The sequence below is a fragment of the Ovis canadensis genome, chromosome 13, assembly GCF_042477335.2.
Source record: "Ovis canadensis isolate MfBH-ARS-UI-01 breed Bighorn chromosome 13, ARS-UI_OviCan_v2, whole genome shotgun sequence".
Taxonomy (NCBI): Eukaryota; Metazoa; Chordata; class Mammalia; order Artiodactyla; family Bovidae; genus Ovis; species Ovis canadensis.
The window spans coordinates 62,416,503-62,442,374 of record NC_091257.1 but is presented as its reverse complement, the minus strand read 5'-3'; the positions used below and the strand labels follow the sequence as shown (position 1 = coordinate 62,442,374).

General features: G+C 44.7%; 1 protein-coding gene across 1 annotated transcript in view; it reads right to left on the bottom strand.

Moving 5' to 3' along the window:
• CDS2 (CDP-diacylglycerol synthase 2) overlaps window positions 1-25,872 on the bottom strand; it is a 43,636-nt gene that overhangs the window by 11,725 nt on the left and 6,039 nt on the right. Inside the window, exons 2-4 of the mRNA XM_069548020.1 lie at window positions 2,498-2,634; window positions 1,122-1,218; window positions 271-368 (exon numbers count right to left, since the gene is read on the bottom strand). Of these exons, the coding sequence (XP_069404121.1) occupies window positions 271-368; window positions 1,122-1,218; window positions 2,498-2,634 (332 nt within the window). The remainder of the gene's footprint in view (window positions 1-270; window positions 369-1,121; window positions 1,219-2,497; window positions 2,635-25,872) is intronic.

Genomic DNA, 25,872 nt, shown 5'->3' with positions numbered 1-25,872 from the left:
ACTAATCTAGAAAATGGGGGCCGTTATGCAGTCTAAGGAATCCAAATATTGATGCAAATATGGTCACAGATGCAGCTGGTCTGGATTCTTCTAAGAAAGAACCACTCCTTCCAAGCCAGCCATTCAGTCTGACCTAGGCAATACTTTGGTCTCAAAGGTGCTGTAAAGGTCCATGGCCATCAACCCCTCCCTCCAACCACGACTGTAACTACCTACCACAAAACGTTTGTCCAAACCTGTTAAAGGCTTCTGTGGGGCTAGAGAGCTTACCAGCTGAGGGTTCTGAACCAGGGCAGGTCATAGGAGTGGTACACATTGTAGCCAATAGTAATAATCTCATGGAAACACTTGATCTGAACACACATCACCTGCAGGACACAAAAGAATTAAAACACTTGCTGTCTCCTCAGTTCTTACGATCTGCGGAAACAGAAACCAACAGGTCACAGATCTTCAAGAAAAACCACTATATTTAAGAACAATGTCAGCCCTCCAGTGATTCTGCTCCCCTCCTTTCTCTCACATCACTCACCAGGGTTGGGAGGCCCTTTATGTCACACAGAGCAGATCCAACTTCTTACGATAAATATATGCTTCTGAAACTCTTATTAACTTTTTATTGTAGAATCTCCCGCCTCAATCTCTCCCACTTTTGACTCTGAATAAAAATACGTACTTGAGAAGTCCCAAACTGCTCTGCTCAGTCGTCAGTTGTATAGTCATTTGATGCTGTCTATGACAATGGGAAGACTCAGAGCAAAGTACTGTGGACTGGAATTTTATATCAAAAGTCCTGAGCTTATGAGGGAGGCCCCAGGAAAACAAGAAACAAAATCAGGAGTCATACAGAATCATAGCCAGGTTCCCAGTTTGACCAAAGAGCTGAAGTACTAAAATCAAATTTTAAAGTGATCTTTAATCACCTACAACTGGCCCGTGCCAATGGCCCTCCAGTTGGCTGCTGGAAGGTGAGAAATCATAGTTATTCTAAGGCGGATGTGGTCCGAGCAGCCAGGACCTCAAGTGATTCCCAAAACCAACCCAACACCTGGCACTTAAAATGACTAGACATGCAGGGAAAACTGAAGGTAAAACTAAAATAGCAAGCAAATGGCACTTACGATCATCATCAAAACCATTGGTCCCAAGTAAATGATAATGAAGAAAAATGCAATCATCGCCAAAGTCAGGATGCCTCTCACCCACCAGTTCTTCCATCTAAGTTAGAGAGGAAGGGAAGGAGAAAACATGTTAGGAGCCCAAAAGAACTGAAGCACAAACTCAAGGGGGATGGTTCTTTCTGGGGTAAGAGCACTCTGAGGTCAATGCTTTCCAGGAGTATGTCTCTCACCTTGACAGAGGCAGTAGCTATATGCTGGAAGAAGCAGGTCACCTCACCTCATCAGAGCCATCACCTCATCTACACTAAACTCAGCAAGTGCTCAAGGCTTGCATAAAAATACACCCAACTTGTTTTTTAATGAAGGAATCAGGCAAAAATCCCAAGGGAAAGGTAATGTCTCCCCGCCCCTCTCTTATGTATCTATTTAGATGGCTGCTATGGGCGTCTCTGAGAAAAAACTATTAACATTTTTCCTGCAGCAGAATCCTACACTTCTCTGCTCCTGCATCACTACGGTAGTAACAGTGTCAAACACAGTGGTAATAACAGCCACCACACTAGGCACATATGCACCTGGCACTTCTACAAGGACTCATATGTATTAACTGATTCAACCCTCCATACTACTAGCTTTTACAGATGAGGAAGTGGATGTACAGATGATACCCTGTGACGTGCTTAAGCTGGGAACTGAATCCTGGGAACCAATGTGGCTCCAGAACCCGTGATCTTAATCACTGCACAAAACAGCCTTTCAAAAGGACAAACGTGTTGGAGGCATGCCCAGGCACACTTCTATATAATGTTTTGGGGTCTCATAGTTTGTCTGCCCACACAGCTGGTATCAGAAGGCCCAGAATCTCAAGGGACCAAAATTTTAACCCTGAATTCACCAAAGTTGAGATGTTTCTTAATTCCTACAGGAGAATTGAAGGACTGTCCAAAACAGACGTATAGGGGAGAAGGAAAACTGAACTCTGAACTAGAAATTTAGGCTCCTCAGTGGAAAGCAGCCTGCCCATTAGTCACAAACCCCAAGGACCATTTATCTCCACGTGCTATCAGTGACCACTCCCATGTCCAGGTACTCCTGCTCTTTGGACAGTACCTCCCAGCCAGCCTAGGGTACCCTTCAAGGGCCAGATCCACTCAGGCTGTGCTTGTAGTCACTGGTAAGCACTCAATGACACTCAATGGAGCCTTAAGCAGAGGCAGGGGAGACTATAACCAATGAAAGTGGGCAGGTCTGGGCCTCACACTTTAACAGATGTAGGCTCCTGCTACAACTGTGGGCCCTCTAAGCGCTTCAGGTCTTCCATGACACTTGGAGACCCAGAGCCCTCAGCAAGCACTTGTATGATTAAGCCAAGCTACCTTGAAGACAAGTTGGAAAGGGCCCTGTTGAGAACCTCTGGGGTATCATCTGCAGAGGGTGGTAGGGTGGCAGCTTCCACTCGGCTTTCACTGTCTGATGCAGTCTCTCCATCTGCCTTTGCTTCTGACTCTGACTCCTGCACAGAAGGAAAACAGAAGAGGGAAAGATCAAAAGCACTGAGTAGGATACTGGGTGTCGACATCCAAAAGGACCCATCTACCTTTGAAAAGACCTCTCCACCAACACTAAGTCACACAGGGAATAGCCCCTGCTCTGCCACAATACCACAATAAGCTGTGGACTCTTGGAGCCACAGGACAACTAGTGGCTCTAGACAGGCTCTCGGGGGAAGCTGGGTGTGCAGGCTACTGCCCCCTGCAACAGAGCTCCTAAAAACCCATGGTATTACTTCCAGGCTTCACAAGACCACCATGTGAGGAGGCCAGCCCCAGTCAGGTGCGGAAGCCCTAAGGGACCACTAACTCTAGTCAACACTTCACCAGGACTGGTGTGTGCCACTGCCCTCTCCCTGCCACCAGGCCTGGGTGTCAGCAAACACTTCAATGTAACTCACTGAGTTGCCACCAGGTCACAGTCACATAAGGAAATGCCTGCAGGAACTCAGCCTGCTCCCCAGCCTGCATGAAGGGACCAGAGCATGCCAGCAACAGGTCCTCCATCCAAAGTACTGAGCTTTTATTTCTTAGGGGAATTTAGAATAGATCCTGTGAGAAGAGGTGCAGGAGAAATCAAATCACTTGGAATCAAAGTCACGATACTATACTGCATTTGAGTAGCCCCTCAGAATTTTGAGAGTATTTCCCGTACCTGTGAACATTTGAGCAGTCATGGAAGGAAAGAAAGGCAAACAGCAAGATCACTATTTATAAATGAAGAAACAGGGGCTCTGAGAAATTCAATAGTTGGCCCCAAATCTCCTATAACAGGTCTCTGACTTTAATGTGTTCATTCCACTACATTTCCTTTTATTTAAGCATCTCAGAATCCATTTAATTCTTCAGTTAAGTGATTCAGAACAAAGTAAACTGGTAATGGCAATGGGATGTTTCACCAAATCAAAGATTTCATTACATACACAAACAGACAAAAAGCTGTATCTTTTTTTCAAATTGAACAATTTGAATTTCCTTAGCGACTAAGCAGCAGTAGCAGCAGCAATGACTAATAAATGTATGAAACTGAGCACCATTTCACACATTTCTTGGCCATTTTGATGTCTTTTGTGAAGTGCCTGTCAAGTCACTGGTCAGTTTTCTACTGGGCTTCCTTGCTTTTTTTATGTGTAGGAGCTTTTTTAATATGTTCCAAATTTAAGTACTTTGTATCACTAACATGTTCCCCCAGTCTCCTCTAAACCCTAACAACCCACCTCAGTCCTTCTCTCACCTACATTCTCTCACCTACAATCAGACCATTTCCCTCTCGCTCAGCACTGGCCACAGTGGGGAGTTGGTGGGAGATTTTGTAATTGTCTGCTGCCCCAACTGACCATAAGGCCCCTAAAGACAAGATAGTCTCATGCCTGACACACAGATGCTGACAAATACACGGAAGATGGTGGAGAAAGAGAGGAATTTTTTCCAGCTATGGTAAAGCAGCCCTGCTCTCATAGAGACAGCTGTTTCTAAATTAACTTACAACTGAGATAACACCACAAAACAGAAGGCTTAACTACTACAGGATTGCTGATTCAGAAACAGGGGGCTTTGGTAAAGAACTTAGGGAGTCACTCTCCTGTACAGCAGAAATTAGCGTAACACTGTAAATCAACTATACTTCAATTAAAAAAAAAAAAAAAACCTTATGGAGGTGTCATCATCAGTAGCACCTGAGGGAAAGAGCCACAGCTGCCGCTGATGCGGTCAATGCTCCTTCCTCCACCAGGCTGAGCCAGTGGACAAGTCACCCAAGTGCTGTACTCCACTTCCTTACCTAATAAAAGGACAGCAGAAAGGACCCTCCTTATCTGTGTAAGGGTTCTCCAGAAAGACATAACCAGACACACACCCAGAGCTGTGTCCTATTCCACTGCCCCACAAGGTTCTGAAATGCAGCAATGCCCGTAAGTGTAACTGGGATTCTCTCTCTCCAGTCACACTTAGTGAAGACGGAGGCATTCAGAACAGATTTCCATGCTGTAGGCTAACATTATCATCCTTTTTCCATCAGCAACCATCACAGATATGAGGTAACGATGCTGTGGGATTATCTAGATCTGACCCCTACACCAAGGGATTGCAAAATGCAAGCACCAGGGCCCCACCAAGGCCTCCCACAGATGTTCTCCAGGAGTATGCAGAAGTCACAGGGACTGAGATGACAACAGCAGGCGGGAGGGTATGTATGTAGGCGCATATGCTTGCGAGCGCATGCCCATGAGTGTGTGTGTGCGCACACACACACAGAAGCTCTAGCACCAGCTATTTTTAACTTGTCCATCTTGTTGTCAAGGAAACTCACAAAGGCTGCTCGTTCCCCAAGCTAGGAAGGGCAGGAAGAAACCGGGGCAGAGCCCCTGCAGGGGAAGGGCAGGGAGCTCTGGCTTGGTACTAAGTCTCTGGACCTTGCAGACCCTTTTACAAATGTCAGCCCAAAAAACTCTGTATCTGACTCCTCTCCTTCCTTACTAGGAAGAGTCACAGCGAAGAGAGGTATCCTGAAGCAGAAAGCAGTAAAAGGACACAGAGAAGTGTCACAAAGACACAGTGACTGTTGTTACTGTCAAGACATCAGGAGGCCTGGGATGAACAACTAAGAAATGAAGTAAACTAAAGAAATAAGCCTGAAGGAGATTAACTTTCCAGTTGTCACCTGCCTTTAAACAAGTAGGGGCTTCCCTGGTGGCTCAGATGGTAAAGTGTCTATCTACAATGCAGGAGACCCAGGGTTAATCCCTGAGTTGGGAAGATCCCCTGGAGAAGGAAATGGCAACCCACTCTAGTACCCTTGCCTGGAAAATCCCATGGACAGAGGAGTCTGGTAGGCTACAGTCCATGGGGTTGCAAAGAGTCGGACACAACTGAGCAACTTCATTTTTAAAAGCTAGTAAGTAACGCCAGGGTCCTGGGCCTCAGCCCAGGCCACTGAATAAGCATCCTCAGAGCCCTTAACTGGAGGTCTCCTTGGAGAAGGAGACAAACACCTACACAGATACCCTCTCCCATAAGCTGAAACAGAGTCGAAAAAGGCAGAAGGGCAAATCCCTGTGCCAGAGGAAAGGGCACAACCTGGGAAGACATGGATCAGGGTGAGGAAGTCAGCCAACTCTCAGGGCTCCAGGTGAGGCTGCCAAGAGGGCAGACGAAGGGAGAGAAACCCTGGAGAACCTGGAAACCCTGCGCTGTCCTGGCTACTCCCTGTGTGGGGCAGGGCCTTCCACTTGGGCTTCTTAGGCCTCAGTGAGGTGAATGCTGGCAGCAGCTTCTGTTGTGGACCCAGGAGGAGTCAAAAACCTGGAGCCCAAGCTTTTGCCCAAGAGAAAGTGGCACATGTGAGGACCAAGAATCGGAGATGTCAAGCGTTTCACTGGTTTGCTCCTCCAGGGGATGGAAAGACGTTCTGCAGGAGGCAGAGGCAGCCAGTTAATTCCCAGCTCTGGTATTCATTACCCTCAACACAGGCCTCCCGTCCCTGGTCTTCCCCCTGGGGAAAGCGCCCCCTACATCACATGGTTGCTGGAATGATCAAATGCAACACCAGTGAAAGTCTATTAAAACTATAAAGGGACTGAAGAGCAATAGGGATCTGCTGAATTTCATCCTACCCCCATTCTCCAGTAGGCTAACCATGGCACACAGGACAGGGGCCCAAGAACCTTAAACACCCATCCCAGGCAACCTGGGCATCCTTCCCAGGGAGAGTGGAGTGGAGAAAGAACAGTGCTTATCAGGTCTTGCTGGGGCCCGTGTGCTAATCAATTCTGTGAACTCAGCATCTGCCTGCCTTGCTTCCTCTTTCCTGTCTTCCATTCCAACAGGTGGCCCCAACTCAAAAATGATCCACCTCTCAAAGCTCCCATAAAGGTGGAAGGAAGTCTGAAACACAGGCAGCAGTACCTACCAACACTTCCTGACATGGGATGTGTACAGCACAGTTCACTGAGGTGTGGAAGGAAACATTAGAACTTACTTCTATTTACCTCGTTCATCTTTTCTTTCCTGTGCCTGCTTTATGATGAACCTATCAAAACATGAATATAACTGAGGCTGTGCCAGCTGGGGAACATGGTAAAAACATCACATACATGTCAGACACAGTGCTGGGTCAGTGACCCTGGGATCCTTGATTCCCACCACACTAAGCACTGCCTGGAACACAGTACGAACCCAAAGATTTATTGGACTAATTAGCTAATTAATTCTTCTTGACCTACCATGGACCACAGTGTCTGGACTGCATTGAGCATATGACAAAATCAGCTCAGATTTCCAGCCCGTGTGCCAGGTCTGACAGGCACCTGCCTCGGCAGCAACCCTTGTAACAAGAGCCAGACTAATGCCCACTCTCATCCCCTCTCTCTGCTAGCTGAGGGTCTAAGGATCCAGCTCAGGAGCTCTGAGACCCAGCACACAGTAGGAGGAAAGGCTGCCTTGCTGCTGCAAGATCAGCTCAGCTCCCAGGCATCCCCTCCTCCTCCCTTTCTTTCCAACCAAGGACCCAGATCAGAGGTTGAATAGAGCAGACCCTATCTCTCAGCTTCTATCTCAATCACCGCCCATCCTCCCACAGTCCTGCAGCCATTTCCCAAGTGGGCTGTGGCGCTGGTGTAAACAGGAAACAAGAGCATTGCTTTAAAAGGAGAAGAAAAAAAAGTTACCTCCGAGGCCTCCTTCCTTCTGGTTCACTTAGACTCTAAGGTAGAAACACTTAGGTGATATGATAGACACATGGAGAGCCTTGGGTACCAAGGGTTCAGATAAGACCTGTCAACATTTTTAGAGGAACTCATGAATAAAAAGCTTCCCCTACCAGCCTTCCAGGTCCCCTCTACCTCCCACAACTGCCCAGACACCAATGAACCAGGGCTCAGATAGAACAGAAGTCTTTCTTCAAAAGAAGCATGAGATGGCATGAGGGAGGGCCAGGGAGCAGTAATAAGGGGAGGAGGGAGGTCCCTGTGCCCAAGGTCAGGCTTCCTGGCCTGAGAAGGGACCTGGCTTGGCCCAGTATAGCATCTGTAGGACTCATTTTCACTGCTATAATCTAGATAGGAAACCCAAGAGAGAACCCTAGCAGTTTAGAGCATACTAAGCTGCATTAAAATTTGTAAGTTTCATTTACTGAGTGTCTTCACACCTTACATAAACTATTTTTCCCACTGCTTTAGATGGAAATAATAAATCTTGTGTTGGAGGAAAATCATCAGGCTGAGCCTAATCTTTCTATTAAGTATCATGCCAGCCATCTTTTTTGTTTTTTCGGATATGCTGGGTCTCCACTGTAGTGCACAGGGGCTTCTCAGGTTGCAGCACACCAGCTTAGTTGCTCCACAGCCTGTGGGATCTCAGCTCCCCAACCAGCGGCTGAACCTGCATCCGTTGCACTGAACTATTGGACCTCCAGGGACGTCCCACCTGCCATCTTCCTAACCAAGCCGTGTGGCCAGATATCAGGGCAATCAACTCCCCCACTTACACACACACCTCCAGGAAAGAAATTACCAGAGACAGGTTTATCCCTAATGAGTGTAGGAGACCTCTGTGTCCTTGTCACTGAAAAAAAGCCAAGTAAGCTTTCATCTGAGTTCCTATTGCAGGGGGGAAAAATGTGTGTGTGTGTGTGTGTGTGTGTGTGTGTGCGCGCGCATGGTGTTTGGAACAGCAAAGAAAATATTTCTAGCTTTTTCTAATGCTCACCTCATCTGACAAATTCAGTTGTCTGAACAAAGGAACAAAGGGGAGGAGCCTGGCTCTGAAAGTTTAGAATCATCCCCAAAATGTCCACACCCTGCCTTCAAAAGCCTCATATCAATAATGTGATCCACAGAAAATGCATTCAATTACTCCAGATGGACTGCCCCCTTAAAGTACCTCCATGGGTAACTGCTATCCACACCAAAGAGCTCCAGAGAAAGGACGTGGAAAGATGCACGTGCAGAAGGTGCGGCTTTTAAAACCTAACTCTGCCTCTGAGCCATTTTACCTCCAGACAATACTATTTCCAAGGAGCCACAGGGCTCTTTGTAGAGAACCTACCACTGCCAGTCTTGGGCCCAGAGAGGGTTCCCATGGGAAGACAACTGTTCCCAGGAGAGCCACCGGGAGCAGCCCACATGCTGCCGTCCCTCATCCTGCCCCTCCTCAGCACCTTGCTCCATTGATCTCCCCTCCCTCCCCTCTGTCCTCTAGCCTCCCCTCACCCCAGGCCCTCGTATTACACCGCTTAAGCAGGCTCATCCAAAGAAAGCACTTTTTTCTCCACAGGTGAACCTTTGGGAAGAGTTTTGAACGCTCCATCCCTTTCCCTTGACTGCCCTTTCCCTTGGCTGACCTCAAGCCACACCAAGCCACCTTCATTCCTGGGCATTCCCAGTCCTCTGCTGCCAGCACAGCCTTGCAGCAATTTTTGATGTGCAACCTTTGATGTTATTATCAAGAAATATTCTTCCCTTGGCTTCCAAGTAGCACATCCTCCTGGTTTCCCACCTGCCTATCTAGCCAGGCCTTCTTTAGCCAGTTTCTCCTCAGCAGCTTCCTCTTCTGCAGCTTGCCCTTTAATTGAGGGGCTCCGAGAGGTTCCGTGCTGGGGGCTCCTTCTGTTCTACTACACACTCTCCCTGAGTCTCATTCATTCAGTCTCCCATTCACTCTGATGCCTCTAACAGCCTCTTCTTGAGCTTCAGACTCACATATCCAATCATACTTGATGCCCCCCCTTGGATGTCCCACAGATACCTAAAATCCTCTAGGGGCTCAAAACCAAATTCATTCCCTTTCCCCTGAATAGTGAAAAGGTGGCCAATCACCCTTTGTGCTTCCTCCCTGTGGAGGAGCTGGAAGGCTTTGAGCAAATACTGAGAATGTACTTGCTCCACTCATGACGAAGGTTGGAAGCTGGGACGAGCATAACAAAGGGTTATGAGCATTCACCGAGTGCCCAAGGCTGGGAACGGATAATGAAGGGTTATACGCCCAGCCTTGAGGCGTTCGAAGGCTTCCTTCTGACCACCTGTTTCTGAGAGCAAGGACTGTTGTTTCATGATAAGACTCCCTTTAGAGTTTTGCCAAGGCTCTGTTATGGCTTGGGTGGCGGGAACTGTATTTTATGCTTGAATGCTTTAATGTTTATCTGGAATGGCTAAATGCAAGTCAGCCTTATGCTCTATTCCCTGAAAATTATAAAACTACACAACTGGATGATAAACTTTGTCAGTCCACTAGAGGCTGTCCCTGAGTGTCCTTTTCAGAGTGCGGTTCTCCGAGCCTTACACTCCCTCAGCTCCTATCACCTAGTCTGTGACCACTACCCCTGAAACAGACTCTTAAGAGTCCCTTGGACTGCAAGGAGATCCAACCAGTCCATCCTAAAGGAAATCAGTCCTGAATATTCACTGGAAGGACTGATGCTGAAGCTAAAACTCCAATACTCTGGCCACGTGATGCAAAGAACTGATTCACTTGAAAATACCTTAATGCTGGGCAAGATTGAAGGCAGGAGAAGGGGACGACAGAGGATGAGATGGCTGGATGGCATCACTGACTCAATGGACATGAATTTGAGTAACCTCTGGGAGTTAGTAATGGACAGGGAGGCCTGGCGTGCTGCAGTCCATGGGGTCGCAAAGAGTCAGACACAACTGAACAACTGAACTGAACTGAACCTGTTTCCACTGCCTCTGGAACTCCTAAGCCAACACTGTCCCCTCCAGGTAACTGCAATAGCCCAACTGGCCACCTTATCTCCAGCCCTGAGTCTATTCCTACCTCCACTCTAGACTTCACATTGCACCAGAAAGGTCCTTCTGGAAAGAAAACCTGACCGCATCACTCCTTGTCCAGTACTCCTCCTGGAGCTCCGTAGGCAAAACAGAGGTGATTCTTCTTCCTCTTGCCATCTAAAGGCTAGATCTCAACATCTCAAATGATCTACAAGCCCCTTTGGGATCAGAGTCTCGTCTATCCTTCCAGCCTACTGTCTCTCAGCCTTTCTGACCTACAGTCAGTTCCTAGAACAGGCTGTACTTTCTTACCTTAGGCATGGTGGGTACAGAGAAGACACTAAGTCTCATCACATGTGCCTAAGTAGCCACAGTCAATCATTCAGAGAGGATCCTGGGTTTACTAGATTTGCAGAGCTGGGCAACATGTAGCAATTCAACATCTTTCACACTCTTAAAAGCACCATATGAGGCATTATAGGGTTACAGTCCATGGTCCCACTGTTGAGCTCCTCTTCTTTCTTAGAACAGAAGCCCTTATTTTTATCTGGGCTTAGAACCAAGAGTACATTTTCCAGTTCTGGTCAATGAGATATTAGCAGAAGTGTTGTGAGCAATTATACCTTTTTTCCTCCATGCCGATTCAATTGTGGAAAGGCTAGTTGGAGCTCCAGTAACCATCTTGGCCTATGAGGTGAAAACCATCTATTACCAATGTCTAAGCAACAAGATAAAAGGTGGAGACCATCAGGAAAAACTACCTACAGAGGACAACTATGTAGGAAGAACAAGGTTGTACAGATCCTGGACTGCTTATTACATGAGAAGTAAGGGCAATTCTATCTTGGTAAACTACTGTTTACCAAAAAAACACAGGTATGTCTGAGAAAGAGGTCAGAAAAGTAAGAAGCAGCCTGCCTGAATACAAGGCTTTCTAATCCAGATGGACACTGTTGGTTTAGGTCCCAACCTCCTCAAAACTGCTACTCCCATACATTCAACCAAGAGTTTGGACGCCACACAACAAACAGGTATTATCCTTTCTTCACCTTCCCCATTAAAGCCTCCCTCTGGAGTAAACACATCTGTCTACTAAAAGAACAAACATACAACTCTAATTTAGTGCCAGCCATCATCAGAAGACATTATTTAATTCAGGACAGAGACTCCCAGAGCTCGAAAAATCACCTGTTTCTTGGGAGGCTCTGCCCACAGTTCTATTCTAATGATACTACTTGTTTTCCCCTGTCCTCCAGAGTCAGACACCAAAAATCAGAAGCCCTGCTGGAATCCAACAGGTCCTCTTATCATCAGTTACCTAGTCAAGCATCTCTATTAGTATTAAAAAAAAAAAAAAAAAAAGAGTCCATCCTTACTGGGGGAGAAAGTAATTTTAAGTTTCTTCATTATTAGAACAAGGCTCATGCAAAGAAAAAAGTTTATCAAATATTACCAAGAGTTAATAAGATGGGAAATAAGTTAATAAAAAATAATAAGAGTTAAGTAAGAAATAAAAAGAGTTAAAAAGAGGAGAAATATATTTGCAATCTCAAAACTGGGCTCAAATGTACTCCCTAGACCTTAGGAGGGCTTCCCTTGTGGCTTGATGGTAAAAAATCCGCCCACAACGCAGGGTTCGATCCCTGGGTTGGGAAGATCCCCTGGAGAAGGGAAAGGCTACCCACTCCAGTATTCTGGCCTGGAGAATTCCATGGACTCTATAGTCCATGGGGTCGCAAAGAGTCGGACCTTAGGAAGAAAATGGAACCAGGATGAGCTACTGGATTCCTCATCTGATGAACCACTAAATCATAAATCATAGTACTTGCCTCAGTGTCACACATCTCCAGCAGTTCCTACTACAAAGATTACTAGACAAAGTAAGTGGTTAAGAATCTGCTTTTGTAATGCAGGGATCACGGATTCCATCCCTGGTCAGGGAACTGAGTTCCCACATGTCTTGGGGCAACTAAGCCCATGCGCCACAACCAGGGAGTCTGTGCACCACAATGAAAGATTCTACATGACACAATTAAGACCTAACAGACAAACAGATAAATATTTTTTTTAAAAAAAAGGAAAAGTGTGTTTTTCACACCCCTTGTGGCTCAGCTGGTAAAGAATGTGCCTATAATGTGGGAGACCTGGGTTCAATCCCTGGGTTGGGACGATCCCCTGGAGAAGGGAAAGGCTACCCACTCCAGTATTCTGGCCTGGAGAATTCCATGGACTCTATTGTCCATGGGGTCGCAAAGAGTCAAACACAACTGAGCGACTTTCACTTTCTGTACAATGGGTACAAAGAAACTGACTAAACTATTCTTTTTTGTGTTTGAAAAGTTCCGTTAATACAAAGGTTTAAAAAAAAAAAAAAAAAAGAGTGCCCGGTCAGCTGAACTGCAAGTGACTTTCAGATACCCCAAACCCCAGCAGAGAAAAACCACTGTGGCCTCAGTGTGATGCCCCAGGCTCTGAGTACAAAAATGAATTTAAAATTTCTTAACATGAAGTAAACAAAACAGCCTCGAAGACACAAAACCAAATGAACATTCCAGTCTTCATCTTATGGTACCTCTTGGCAATATTAGGTCTAGTTGAACACATCCTTCCTGAAACACTGTTCTCTCGGCTTGCATAATATATACTTTCCAGGTTCTCATTCTACCTGATTGACTGCTCTTAGTTCCTGTGTTATCTTCCCTCCACCTGTCCTCTAAATGTTGGATTGGCTTTAGGCTCAATTCTGGACCCACGACACTCACTCGCTTAAGTATTACCATTCAGCACCTTGGCTTTAATTACCAATTCCATGCCAATGACTCTGATGATTATATCACCAACCCCAACCTCTCCTCCAGCTCCAGACCCAACTGCTATATTTCCAACTACTTACTGACATTCCACCAGAAAGTTCTTGCAGACATCTCAAACATATCTAAACAGAACTACTGACATTGCCCACAAAACTCTCGATCCTCAAGTGCCGAGCCAGCCAGTTGATGGCCCCACAGTCTGTATCCAGCATAAGCCAGAAACCTGGGTGCTTTGTGTGCTCAGGTGCTTCAGTCATGTCCAGCTCTCTGCAACCCTATGGACCATAGCCTACCAGGCTCCTCTGCCCAGGAGATTTTCCAGGCAAGAATACTGGAGTGGGTTGTCATCCCTCCTCCAGGGGATCTTCCTGACCCAGGCATCGAACTTGCATCTCTTATATCTCCTGCATTGGCAGGCAGGTTCTTTACCACTAGCACCACCCAGGAAACCCAGGAGTCATGCTTAATTTGCTTAATGCCTCTCTCATCTTTCCCCAGTTACTGGACATGCAGCTGACTCCCTTCTAAAATCCACTCCCCTCCCCTTGCATGTTGTGTAGTAGCCTGTGCAAAGTAATTATTTTAATCCCATACCCTTTGCCACAATAACAAGTTCATGAACAGGCATTTTAACCCCAGTATAACTCAATGTGTGTGTGTGGCGGGGGCGGGGCATAACTGTTCTGGAGTAAGCACTTGGCCTAAGATGGTACAATCAAACTAGAAATTCTAGAATCAAATTATATGACTGTGGGACAAGACACTTGAGCTCTATTTCCCCCCAAAAGCCTGAGGAGAAAGGGAATAGGTAGAGAAGCAGAGAGCCCCAGATGCTAAGGCACTGGCCTGCATCTTCATGGGAGTCTTCGGATGATGCCAACACCTGAAAGGCGCAGCAGCGTGAGGACAGAAGATGGTTTTAAAGCCAATGAACTGCATGAATTCATTCATTCATACAAAATGAATTTGCAGTAAATTTACTTTGATTTGCAGTAAATCAAACTGCAAATGATTCATAGTCAAAAAACAACTCAAGTTTTGTCGGTTCTATGCCCAAAAATATATCTTAAATCTATCCTTTTATCCTCACAGTCACTAGGCTCATAGCGGCTTCCCAGGTGGCGCAGTGGTAAAGAAGCTGCCTGCCAAAGCAGGAGATGTGGGTTCGATTCCCGGCTTGGGAAGATCCCCTGGAGGATGAAACGGTAACCAGCTCCAATATTCTTGCCTGGGAAGTCCCACGGACAGAGGAGCCTGGCGAGCTACAGTCCACAGGGCCACAAAGAGCTGGACACAACTGAGCACACACACATGCACGCTCGCGGCGCATCCCAGCCCCCGTCATCTCTCACCTGCAGCGGTCTCCTGATTGCTCCTTCCACCACCCACTCTCCTCACAAATAACCAGTGGTATTCCTAATATGCATCAGTGCATTCAACTCCCCATTAAAACCCTTTAATGACCTCTCACTGCCTTAGCGTTACTTCCCAGCCTACCTCTCATATCTCCTTCCTATACCAGTGATTTCCAGGGAGGACAAACTCACAGCCTTTCTGCTGTCCCTCCACACACTGAACTAATTCCTGACTCAGAGGCTTCACATTAACTCTGGAATGTTCTCATTGCTCAATCAGCCCACCTTACTCAATCTTCATTTAATCTTCCCAAAGAAGGCTTCCCTGACCACCCTACTTAAAAAATGGCCCACCTCCATCTCCATCTCCATCATTCTCTATCTCCTTAGAATGCTTTCTTTTAAAATATATATATATATATACATATATATATATATTTTTGGTCACATGGCATGCAGGATCCTAGTTTCTGGACCAGGGATCAAACCTGTAGCCCCTGCAGTGGAAGCACAGAGTTTTAACCACTGGACTGCCAAGAAGACCCAGAACACTTTCTTTTTAACGCCTGAAATTTATTATCAACATCAACTTTGCAGGCACTAGGGATATGTACCACTTCAACACTTAATAAAACATTTTTCCTGAAGTAATATATATTCCTTAAAGATAACTGGGATACACACCTTTAGAATGCCCAGATTATCAAAATGCTGTGATATATTTCACACTAGTCTTTTTCTATAAATACATGTATTGTGAGGGGATAATAGCTGTCATCACACTGAACACCCAATTTCTGTTTTGCTTCCTAGTCACCTCTGTCATTAATGACTTAAGTAAAACCACTGATGGTAGACTGATAAAACATGCAAGTGACACAAAGCTCAGAAAGACAGATAAACACTTAAAAATATCAATGTGGGACTTCCCTGGTAGTCCAGTGGTTAAGAATCCACTTGCCAATGCAAGGGACACAAGTATCAACTGATCCCTGGTCCGGAAAGATCCCATGTGCCATGAGGCAGCTAGAGCCCATGCCCCACAACTCCTGAGCCCGAGTGCTCCTGAGCCTGAGTGCTCCTGAACCCATGCTTCGCAACAAGAGACACTGCTGCAACAAGAAGCCCAGGCACCACAACCAGAGAGTAGCTCCTGCCTGCCGCAACTACAGAAAACTGCACGTGGCACCGAAGTGCCCAGGAACTGCAATGAAGACTCAGTGCAAACAAAAGTAAATTAACTATTAAAAATAAAACAGTCAATGTGCTCGAAAGATGAGCTAAGGATACAAATGCAAAATTAGCAGTTAACACAAGAGTTTAACCACTAGTCTCTCTTCTGTGGACCTACCTTCCATAACACTAGTTATACCCTCTCTCCCTAGCTACAGCTCTACATTTCAACCTGCCAACAAGACACCTCCATGTCCAACCAGCATTTCAAAATTCAGCATGTCCAAAATGAATCAACTCCTTTACCACCCACACCAGCTCTTCTGTTTTCCAACAAGATCCTAATCTACCGGAGATGTGCTCCACAGGGAACACTGATGTCATTACCATCTCCAAAAACCCCTCATCAGTACTCAAACTGTACATACTAACATTCCAGGGTCTCTCCTTATTCCATTCTCACCCCTGGTATACTTGCTAATGTCTGCATGTCAACACTTCTCTACTATACTGGCCTCCAAATTGATTTCTCCACTAATTTCTCCCTTTTCAAACACATTCCCCAGATTAATCTTCTGGGAAAGATTAATCTTCATAAAGCACTCCCAGATTAATCTTCATAAAGCACAGCTCTGATTATACCCCTCTTTCACTCATTTTCACCCAGTCTATTAATGACAAATAGCCTCCCACTTCACATCCTCCAACATTTGTCCTCTACACCCTGCACAAACCTCATGCTCCAACCAAGCAGAGCTACTCACTGACCCTGATGACCTCACCCCTTGCTCTCTTCTCCTACTTTGCTCCCAGCCATTTTTCCTTCCTGCTCATTCATCAAGTCCCAATTTAGGAGCACTAAGACTCCTTAAGGAATGTCGTCTCTGATTTCCATCTACAGTAAACAGGAAAAAAAAAAAAACACGCCTCCTCAAAATAAACTGACTTCCTAGAAATCTGTGAATATTACATGGCAAAACAGTAAATATTACCTTATATGGCAAAAGACGTGTTAAGGATCTTGAAAGGAGGTGTTTATCCTGATTATCCAGTTAGGCCCTAAGTGGAATCACACGTACCTATAAGAGAAAGGCAGGGACTTCCCCGGTGGTCCAGTGGCTAAGACTCAAGTTGCCAATGCAGGGAGCCTGGGTTCAGCTCCTTAGATTCCACATCCCGCAAATAAGACCCAGCACAGCCAAATAAATAAAATAAACATTTTTTAAAAAAATAAGAGAGAAACAGAGGGAGATATGATGCAGAAACAAAGAGAAGACAACGTAAAGACAGGCTAGAGAGAGAAATGTGGCCACAAGCTGAGAAGGGGCCTAGAATGGATTCTCCCCAGGAGAAATGTGGCCACAGGCCAAGGGGTGCCAGGAGTCCCCCGGACGCTGGGAAGGGGCCTAGAATGGATTCTCCCCTGGAGAAATGTGGCCACAAGCTGGGAAGGGGCCTAGAATGGATTCTGCCCTGGAGCCTCTCAAAGGAATGGTCCTCTGAATGGTATGGTCCTGCCAATACCTTGATTTCAGCCTTCCAGTCTCAAAAAACTGTGCGAGAATAACTTCCTATCGTTTTAAGCCTCTGGGTTTATGGCAATTTTTTAGAAGAGTTCCAGGAAACTAACACCCCACACTTCTCACCGGTTTTCTCTTCCAATAAAGTTCCCACAGCACATTATGCATCCCTCCTCCTACTCTTCACTGCACTTTGTAGTTATGTTAAGAGGCACTTTCCATAATCTAATTTAGATTTCAAGCTCATCAAAAGTAAGGACTGCCCTATTCATCTTTCTTTACCTTGAGTGCTCCTTGCCTAGAATCTGGTAAAAGCTCAATGAGTGTTTTTAAAATCACTAAATTTTAATCAAATTCATCAACCTTTATCTACAAAACCGAGAATAATGGCTACTACCATTGGGGTAGGAAAGATAACTCTAGAACTATAGTTACACAATTGTAACTAATGACAAAAAAGGACTACATTTTCAGCCCTTCCCAAAGATTAAAATTATTTGGTGAGGGACACCGATAAAACTCAAGTGATAATGAGCCGTATTCTGGAGAGCAACTAATGTGTTGCCAAGGAGTAAAGAATAAGTTGGCAAAGTGAAACCTTTTAAACTCAAAATGGTTCAATGCTGTCCCAAAGAACGTATAAGTCTGTGTACATTTCCACTCATTTCCCTTGAATAACAGGAAATATTCCAGGCAGAATCAGAACACATCTATCCTTTAAGCCAACCAGACTGCATACAGGAAGGTCACTTTGAATGCTCAAACTCTGAAATGCTACTTTATATTAAGAAACACCTGTTTCATTCTTCTTTGTAAAATCACTACCACCTGAAATTATTATACATTTGTCTGTCTCCTCCACTAAAACATGAACTCCATGTGGAAGGGACTTTGTTTATTTACTGCTACATCCCCTTGGTCTACAATACTGCCTGGTAGAAGGTCCTCTATAAATGTCTCTGTTCAGAGGTACGAAGGGAAGAAAAAAGACAATTTAAGGAATGACTAAGAAATTATCCACTTCTATAGGTTAAAATGACAGGCATAAATATCACACTGCAATAGCCAACCACTTTGCACGAAATATCCCCATCTCATCATTTTACATAGACTTGCAGACTCTATGTGGAAGGAATGTGAAATTCTTGAGACTGACATAAGGATGACAAACAAGAGAACAGAGGTCTGTAGTAGAACCGAGAAGACAGAAGTTGAACTCTCCAAGCTAGTTTCTGCTCTAAGCACAGACAGACAGGTGCATCAACCAAAACAGAAATTACTCACCACCTTAACAACACAGGCAATAGTGTTGGGCCACTCAGTCTTCACACTTAACAGTCTGGCTGTTACCTCTACCCAACTCCATCTCAGCTGAGGATTGAGGCTGATGAATAGAATAAACTAACATTTCTGTTACCTGGTATTAAGGAAAAACCTGCTAGTCCACAGTGAAATTTCTAGATAACAAAATATACCCGTTTCATCAATTTAAACAAATAGCTTTCTTTTAAAGCCATTTAAAAGCAAATCTACCCAAAAATGATTACGCACCTGACAACACAGATGCTTAACCTGGTAATTATTCTACATTTCCCTTATTAAAAAAAAAAAAACTAAATTATACTTCAAAGATCTTTTGGGGTTTCAATCATGATCAAGCAACATCTAACCTAGCAGAAAGAAATGAGTTTCCAGGAGTTGCACAAAATGAAAGACTTTGATACGCAGAAAGGAGTGGGAACAAGGAAATTATACTAGCAAAAGAGTAGACTGGGAGATTGCCCTGGCAGTCCAAAAGTTAGGACTCTGCACTTCTACTGTAGGAGGCACAGGTTCAATCCCTGTTCCAGAACTAAGACCCTGCATGCTACACGCCAAAAAAAAAAAAAAAAAAAAAGTAGATTGGTTATTGAAATACTACTTTCCTTCAGGGAATGGCAGGAGTCAATCAGGCAGATTACCCTAAATAGTGCTGATTAAGTAACTCCTGAGTGAGTGCTCTAAGATTCCGTTTCTGGAAGAGTAAGTCTTGGTTTGGTGATGTGGAGCTTAGAATAAGTGACTCCATTTGGGATCTGTTGTCTTGTTTTTAACACCTTGAATCTCCACTGCTCTTCCACCTGTGCAGACCTCAGGAGCTAATGAATGAAGAGAGGCTATCTACCCCAAAATACAGACCCTATGCTTTTATGCTCAGGTTAATGTGGTCCACTGGAGAAGGGAATGGCAAACCACTTCAGTATTCTTGCCTTGAGAACCCCCATGAACAGTAAGAACAGGCAAAAATATAGGACACTGAAAGATGAACTCCCCAGGTCGGTAGGTGCCCAATATGCTACTGGAGAACAGTGAAGAAATAACTCCAGACAGAATGAAGAGAGGGAGCTAAAGCAAAATCAATACCCAGTTGTGGATGTGACTGGTGATCGAAGTAAAGTCCAATGCTATAAAGAGCAATATTGCATAGGAACCTGGAATGTTAGGTCCATGAATCAAGGCAAATTGGAAGTGGTCAAACAGGAGATGGCAAGAGTGAATGTCGACGTTTTAGGAAACAGCAAACTATAATGGATTGGAATGGGTGAATTTAACTCAGATGACCATCATATCTACTACTGTGGGCAAGAATCCCTTAGAAGAAATGGAGTAGCAAGGATGCAGTATTTGGATGCAATCTCAAAAACGACACAGTCTCCAAGGCAAACCATTCAATATCACAGTAACCCAAGTCTATGCCCTGATCAGTAACACTGGAGAAGCTGAAGATGAACAGTTCTATGAAGACCTACAAGATCTTTTAGAACTAACATCCAAAAAAGATGTCCTTTCATTATAGGGCACTGGAATGCACAAGTAAGTCAAGAAACACCTGGAGTAACAGGCAAATTTGGCCTTGGAATATGGAATGAAGCAGGGCAAAGGCAAAAGAGAACGCACTGGTCATAGCAAACACCCTCTTCCAATAACACAAGAGATGACTCTACACATGGACATCACCAGATGGTCAACACTGAAATGAGATTGATTATATCCTTTGTAACCAAGATGGAGAAGCTCTATACAGTCAGCAAAAACAAGACCAGGAGCAGACCATGGCTCATATCATGAACTCCTTACTACCAAATTCAGACTCGAATTGAAGAAAACAGGGAAAACCACTAGACCACTCAGCTATGACCTAAATCAAATCCCTTACGATTATACAGTGGAAGTAAGAAATAGATTCAAGGGACTAGATCTGATAGACAGACTGCCTGATGAACTACGGACAGAGGTTCATGACACTGTAGAGGAGACAGGGATTAAGACCATCCCCAAGAAAAAGAAATGCAAAAAAGCAAAAATGGCTGTCTGAGGAGGCCTTACAAATAGCTGAGAAAAGAAGAGAAGCAAAAAGCAAAGGAGAAAAGAAAAGATATACCCATTTGAATGCAGAGTGCCAAAGAATAGCAAGAAGAGATAAGAAAGCCTTCCTCAGGACTGGAAAAGGTCAGTTTTCATTCCAATCCCAAAAGGCAATGCCAAAGAATGCTCAAACTACCACATAATTGCACTCATCTCACACACTAGCAAATTAATGCTCGAAATTCTCCAAGCCAGTCTTCAACAGTTCGTGAACCATGAACTGCTTTTAGAAAAGGCAGGGGAACCAGAGATCAAATTGCCAACATCCGCTGAATCATAGAAAAAGCAAGAGAGTTCCAGAAAAACATCTATTTCTGCTTTATTGACTATGCCAAAGCCTTTAACTGTGTGGATCACCACAAACTGTGGAAAATTCTTAGAGATAGGAATACCAGACCACCTGACCTGCCTCTTGAGAAATCTGTATGGTCAGGAAGCAACAGTTAAAACTTGATATGGAACAACAGACTGGTTCCAAATAGGAAAAGGAGTACGTCAAGGCTGTATATTGTCACCCTGCTTGTTTAACTTCTATGCAGAGTACATCATGAGAAATGCTAGGCTGGATGAAGCACAAGCTGGAATCAAGATTGTTGGGAGAAACATCAATAACCTCAGATATGTAGATGACACCACCCTTATGGCAGAAAGTGAAGAACTAAAGAGCCTCTTGATGAAAGTTAAAGAGGAGAGTGAAAATGTTGGCTTAAAGCTCAACACTCAGAAAACTAGGATCACAGCATCTGGTCCCATCACTTCATGGCAAATAAATGAGGAAACAATGGAAATAGTGTCAGACATTATTTTGGGGGACTCCAAAATCACTGCAGATGGTGACTGCAGCAATGAAATTAAAAGATGCTTACTCCTTGGAAGAAAAGTTATGACCATCCCAGAAATCATATTAAAAAGCAGAGACATTACTTTGCCAACAAAGGTCCATCTAGTCAAGGCTATGGTTTTCCCAGTAGTCATGTATGGATGTAAGAGTTGGACTATAAAGAAAGCTGAGCACTGAAGAATTAATGCTTTTGAACTGTGGTGATGGAGAAGACTCTTGAGAGTCCTTTGGACTGCAAGGAGCTCCAACCAGTCCATCCTAAAGGAAATCAGTCCTGAATATTCATTGGAAGGACTGATGCTGAAGCTGAAACTCCAATACTTTGGCCACCTGATGCGAAGAAACGACTCATTTGAAAAGACCCTGACGCTGGGAAAGATTGAGAGCAGGAAGAGAAGGGGATGACAGAGGATGAGATGGTCGGATGGCGTTCCTGACTCAATGGACATGAGTATGGGTAGGCTCCAGGAGTTGGTGTTGGACAGGGAGGCCTGGCATGCTGCGGTTCACAGGGTGGCAAAGAGTCAGACACAACTGAGCGACTGAACTGGACTGATTCAGCACAGGAACTATATGATATATCTTGTAATAACCTATAATGGAAAAGAGTAAAAGTAGATTATGTAAATTACATATATATATAAATATATAAAACTGAATCACTCCTGTACATCTAAAATGGACACAATATTATAAATGAACTATGTGCATGATAAGTCGCTTCAGTTGTGTCTGACTCTGTGCGACCCTATGGACTGCAAGAGACTGCCAAGTTCCTGTCCATAGAATTCTCCAGGCAAGAACACTGGAGTAGGTTGCCACACCCTCCTTCAGGGGATCTTCCCAACTCAACTACATTTGAATTAAAAAATAAAAAGGCAAGCTACCAGACCATGCGTGGTAGCATTACAGCCACGCGTAGCAATATGCACAGGAGGAAAAGGCATTTGAACGATGGTTGCTTTCCTGAACGATGAGATTATAGGTGGATTTCATCCTCATTTGCATACATTCCTGTGATTTCTATAATACGTACATGCCTGATGAAGTACTGAGATGTTGTTGTTCAGTCACTTAGTCATGTTCAACTCTTTGTGACCCCATGGACTGCAGCATGCCTGGCTTCCCTGTCCTTCACCATCTCCTGGAGTTTGCTCAAACTCATGTCCATTGAGTCAGTGATGCCATCCAACCATCTCATTCTCTGTCATCCCCTTCGCCTCCTGCTTTCAATCTTTCCCAGCAGCAGTCTTTTCCAATGAGTTAGCACTTTGCAACAGGTGGCCGAAGTGTTAGAGCTTCATCTTCAGCATCAGTCCTTCCAATAAACATTCAATGTTGATTTCCTTTAGGACTGACTGGTTTGTCCAAGGGACTCTCAAGAGTCTTCTCCAACACCACAGTTTGACAGCATCAATTCTTCAGCACTCAGCCTTTTTTACTGTTCAGCTCTCACATCCGTACATTACTGGAAAAATCATAGCTTTGACTATTCGAATGTTTGTGGGCAAAGTATGCCTGCATGCATGCTAAGTCGCTTCAGTCGTGTCCAACTCTTTGCAACCCCATGGACTGTAGCCCTCCAGGCTCCTCTGTCCACGGGATTCTCCAGGAAAGAATACTGGAGTGGGTTGGTATTTCCTTCTCCATGTTGGCAAAGTAATGTCCCTGCTTTTTAATACGCTGTCTAGCTTTGTCACTGATTTTCTTCCACGGAACGTCTTTTAATTTCATGGCTGCAGTCACCATCCATAGTGATTTTGGAGCCCAAGGAAATAAAGTCTGTCACTGTTTCCACTGTTTCCCAATCTACTTGTCATGAAGTGATGGGACCAAATGCCATGATCTTAGTTTTTTGGAAATTGAGTTTTAAGCCAGCTTTCTCACTCTTCTCTTTCACTTTCATCAAGAGGCTCTTTAATTTCTCTTCGCTTTCTGCCATAAGGGTGGTGTCATCTATACATATGCGGTTACTAATATTTCTCCCAGCCATCTTGATTCCAACCTGTGGTTCATCCAGCCTGACATTTCGTATGATATACTCTGCATAGAAGTTAAATAAGCAGGGTGATAATATAGAGCCTTGACATACTCCTTTCCCAATTCTGAACCAGTCAGTTGTTCCATGTTCAGTTCTAACTGTTGCTTCTTGACCTGCATACAGGTTTCACAGGACGCAGGTAAGGGTCTGGTATTCCCATCTCTTTAAGAATTCTTCAGTTTGTTGTGATCTACATAGTCAAAGGCTTTAGCATAGTCAATGAAGCAGAAGTAGAGGTTTTTCTGGAATTCTCTAGCTTTTGCTACGATTCAACCCATGCTGGCAATTTAAGAGTGCTGCATCTTCTAAATCCAGCTAGTACATCCAGAAGTTCTTGGTTCACATACTGTTGAAGCCTAGTTTGAGAAAGAAAAGTGAAAGGCAAAGGAGAAAAGGAAAGACAAACCGTTATGAACGCAGTTCCAGAGACTAGCAAGCAGCATATTGAGATAAGGGAAGATCTTAAATGGATTTTGAGAAAACAGGACTTCAATAGGCAGAGATGGAAAGAGGGGTGACAGAAAACAAGCATATTTCCTATGGTTGGAAATATCAAGAGGCAAGATGCATGTCACAGAGGCCCCAAGCAGAAAGGGGGTTGGTTAAGAGACAGGGTCATAAAGGACGAAATTTAAGAGATCTGAAAAGAGGGTCAGAATTTTTTTCTTCCCTTCTGTAACTCACAGAGTAGTTTCCGAGCTGTTCAAAGGTCAGGAGGACTAGAAGAGGCTGAGAGTAAATCCTGAAGGAAGGTAACTCAATTAGAAGGATTTACAACTAGTTCAGGCATCTTGAACTATCTTAAATATGCAAAAGCAATAGATAAGGAATCCAGGTGTCATCTGATGTGAACATCTGGCCTGGACTAGATGAGGGAGCAGAGACACAGGGACTAGTGGATTCCCAGCTGGAGCAGACAGGAGCAGGAAGGTCCATGTCTAAAAGGAGAAAATTAGATTTCAGAAAAAGCAAGTTTGTGCTGCCTGAGGTATACATATACCTAGGGATTTCCTGCAGATCACTAAACTCACAGGACTGGCAGGACAGAGACTGTGGGTAAAGGCTTTGAGAGCCGCCCACTGAGGGATTCAGGTCAGCGACACACATCCTCTCAATGTCAGAGACCCACGAGCAGAAAATGCTGCCAGTAAATCTCAAATCACAAGAGCTCTTTCCAAAATGCAGCCAAGTCTTCACAGAGAAGTCCCAGGCTGGTCCTGGGGTGACTCTAATACAAAAGAGCTGCTGCCAAAGAGCAAAAAATTCACAGGACAGTTCGGGTCTTTCCATGCCAGCAGCAGGTGCTCATGAGCACTACTTCCTGGCAGGCGTAGGCTGCTGCCGGGGAGGAGAATCAGGGAGCCAGGAGGGAGATGTTCACAGTGCTACACCACCACCTTTTAGTTCTGATACATGCACACACTGTCTAGTCAAAATAACATAAAGTTTAACCTTCCTTAAAAGGTCACTCTAAATAATAAAAGGTCACTCAACTGAGTGGGCCCTATGCCATCCCCACTGCTGAAGCAAACTTAAGCAGAAAAACAAAGACCAGGCAGTGGCAGGGTGAACTGCCTAATGCGGGCCATGTCTGCCCTGGCTGGCGCCGCACCACCACCCCAACCAGGCAGCTACTGCACAGCAAGGCTTGGAAGGCAGGAACTCAACCCAACCCCAGGAACAAATCAGTATTCCTCAAAGGAGAGGCTGGCAAAATTAACAGTCAAGAGTCTCTTTTCCAAACCAGACACAGTCTGCTGAGTGAAAAGCTGTGTTTTATTACCCACCCCCCCCAGCCTCCAGCACCAGGCAGGAAAGCTGGGGAGACTGGCACTGCACAGGAAGCACGTTAAAAAACTTTGTGTGCAGGAGAGTTACTTGGCAAGCCCTCTGCAACACTAACAAGTTCAATACACTCCATCTATGTGGATCTTAGAAAAGATAGCAGAGTGCACAAATCACAAATAATGATGCACTACTTTTTTCAAACAGTTTAAAGGGTGATTATGTGCACTGTGAAATTAGGAGAGTCATTTCAAAAACTTCCCAGATACATTCAAAATTACGATTTCTTGAAATCAGTAGAGAAAGAATGGATTACTTGGAGCCAAAAGTGATATAAAATCCTGGATGTTTTCCCCATGAGCACAGACACCAGCCCTCTCTCAGAGCTAGTGAGACTGTATACAGCAGACCTTGGGTTCAGTGAACATTCTAAAAGAAGATGTATAAATACTGAATGACATTGTTTCAGGACAAATAGTTCTAATACTAAGAGCCATCAACCAGAAAGCATTTATTCTGAGTAGCTTCCCATGAAGCTCAGAGT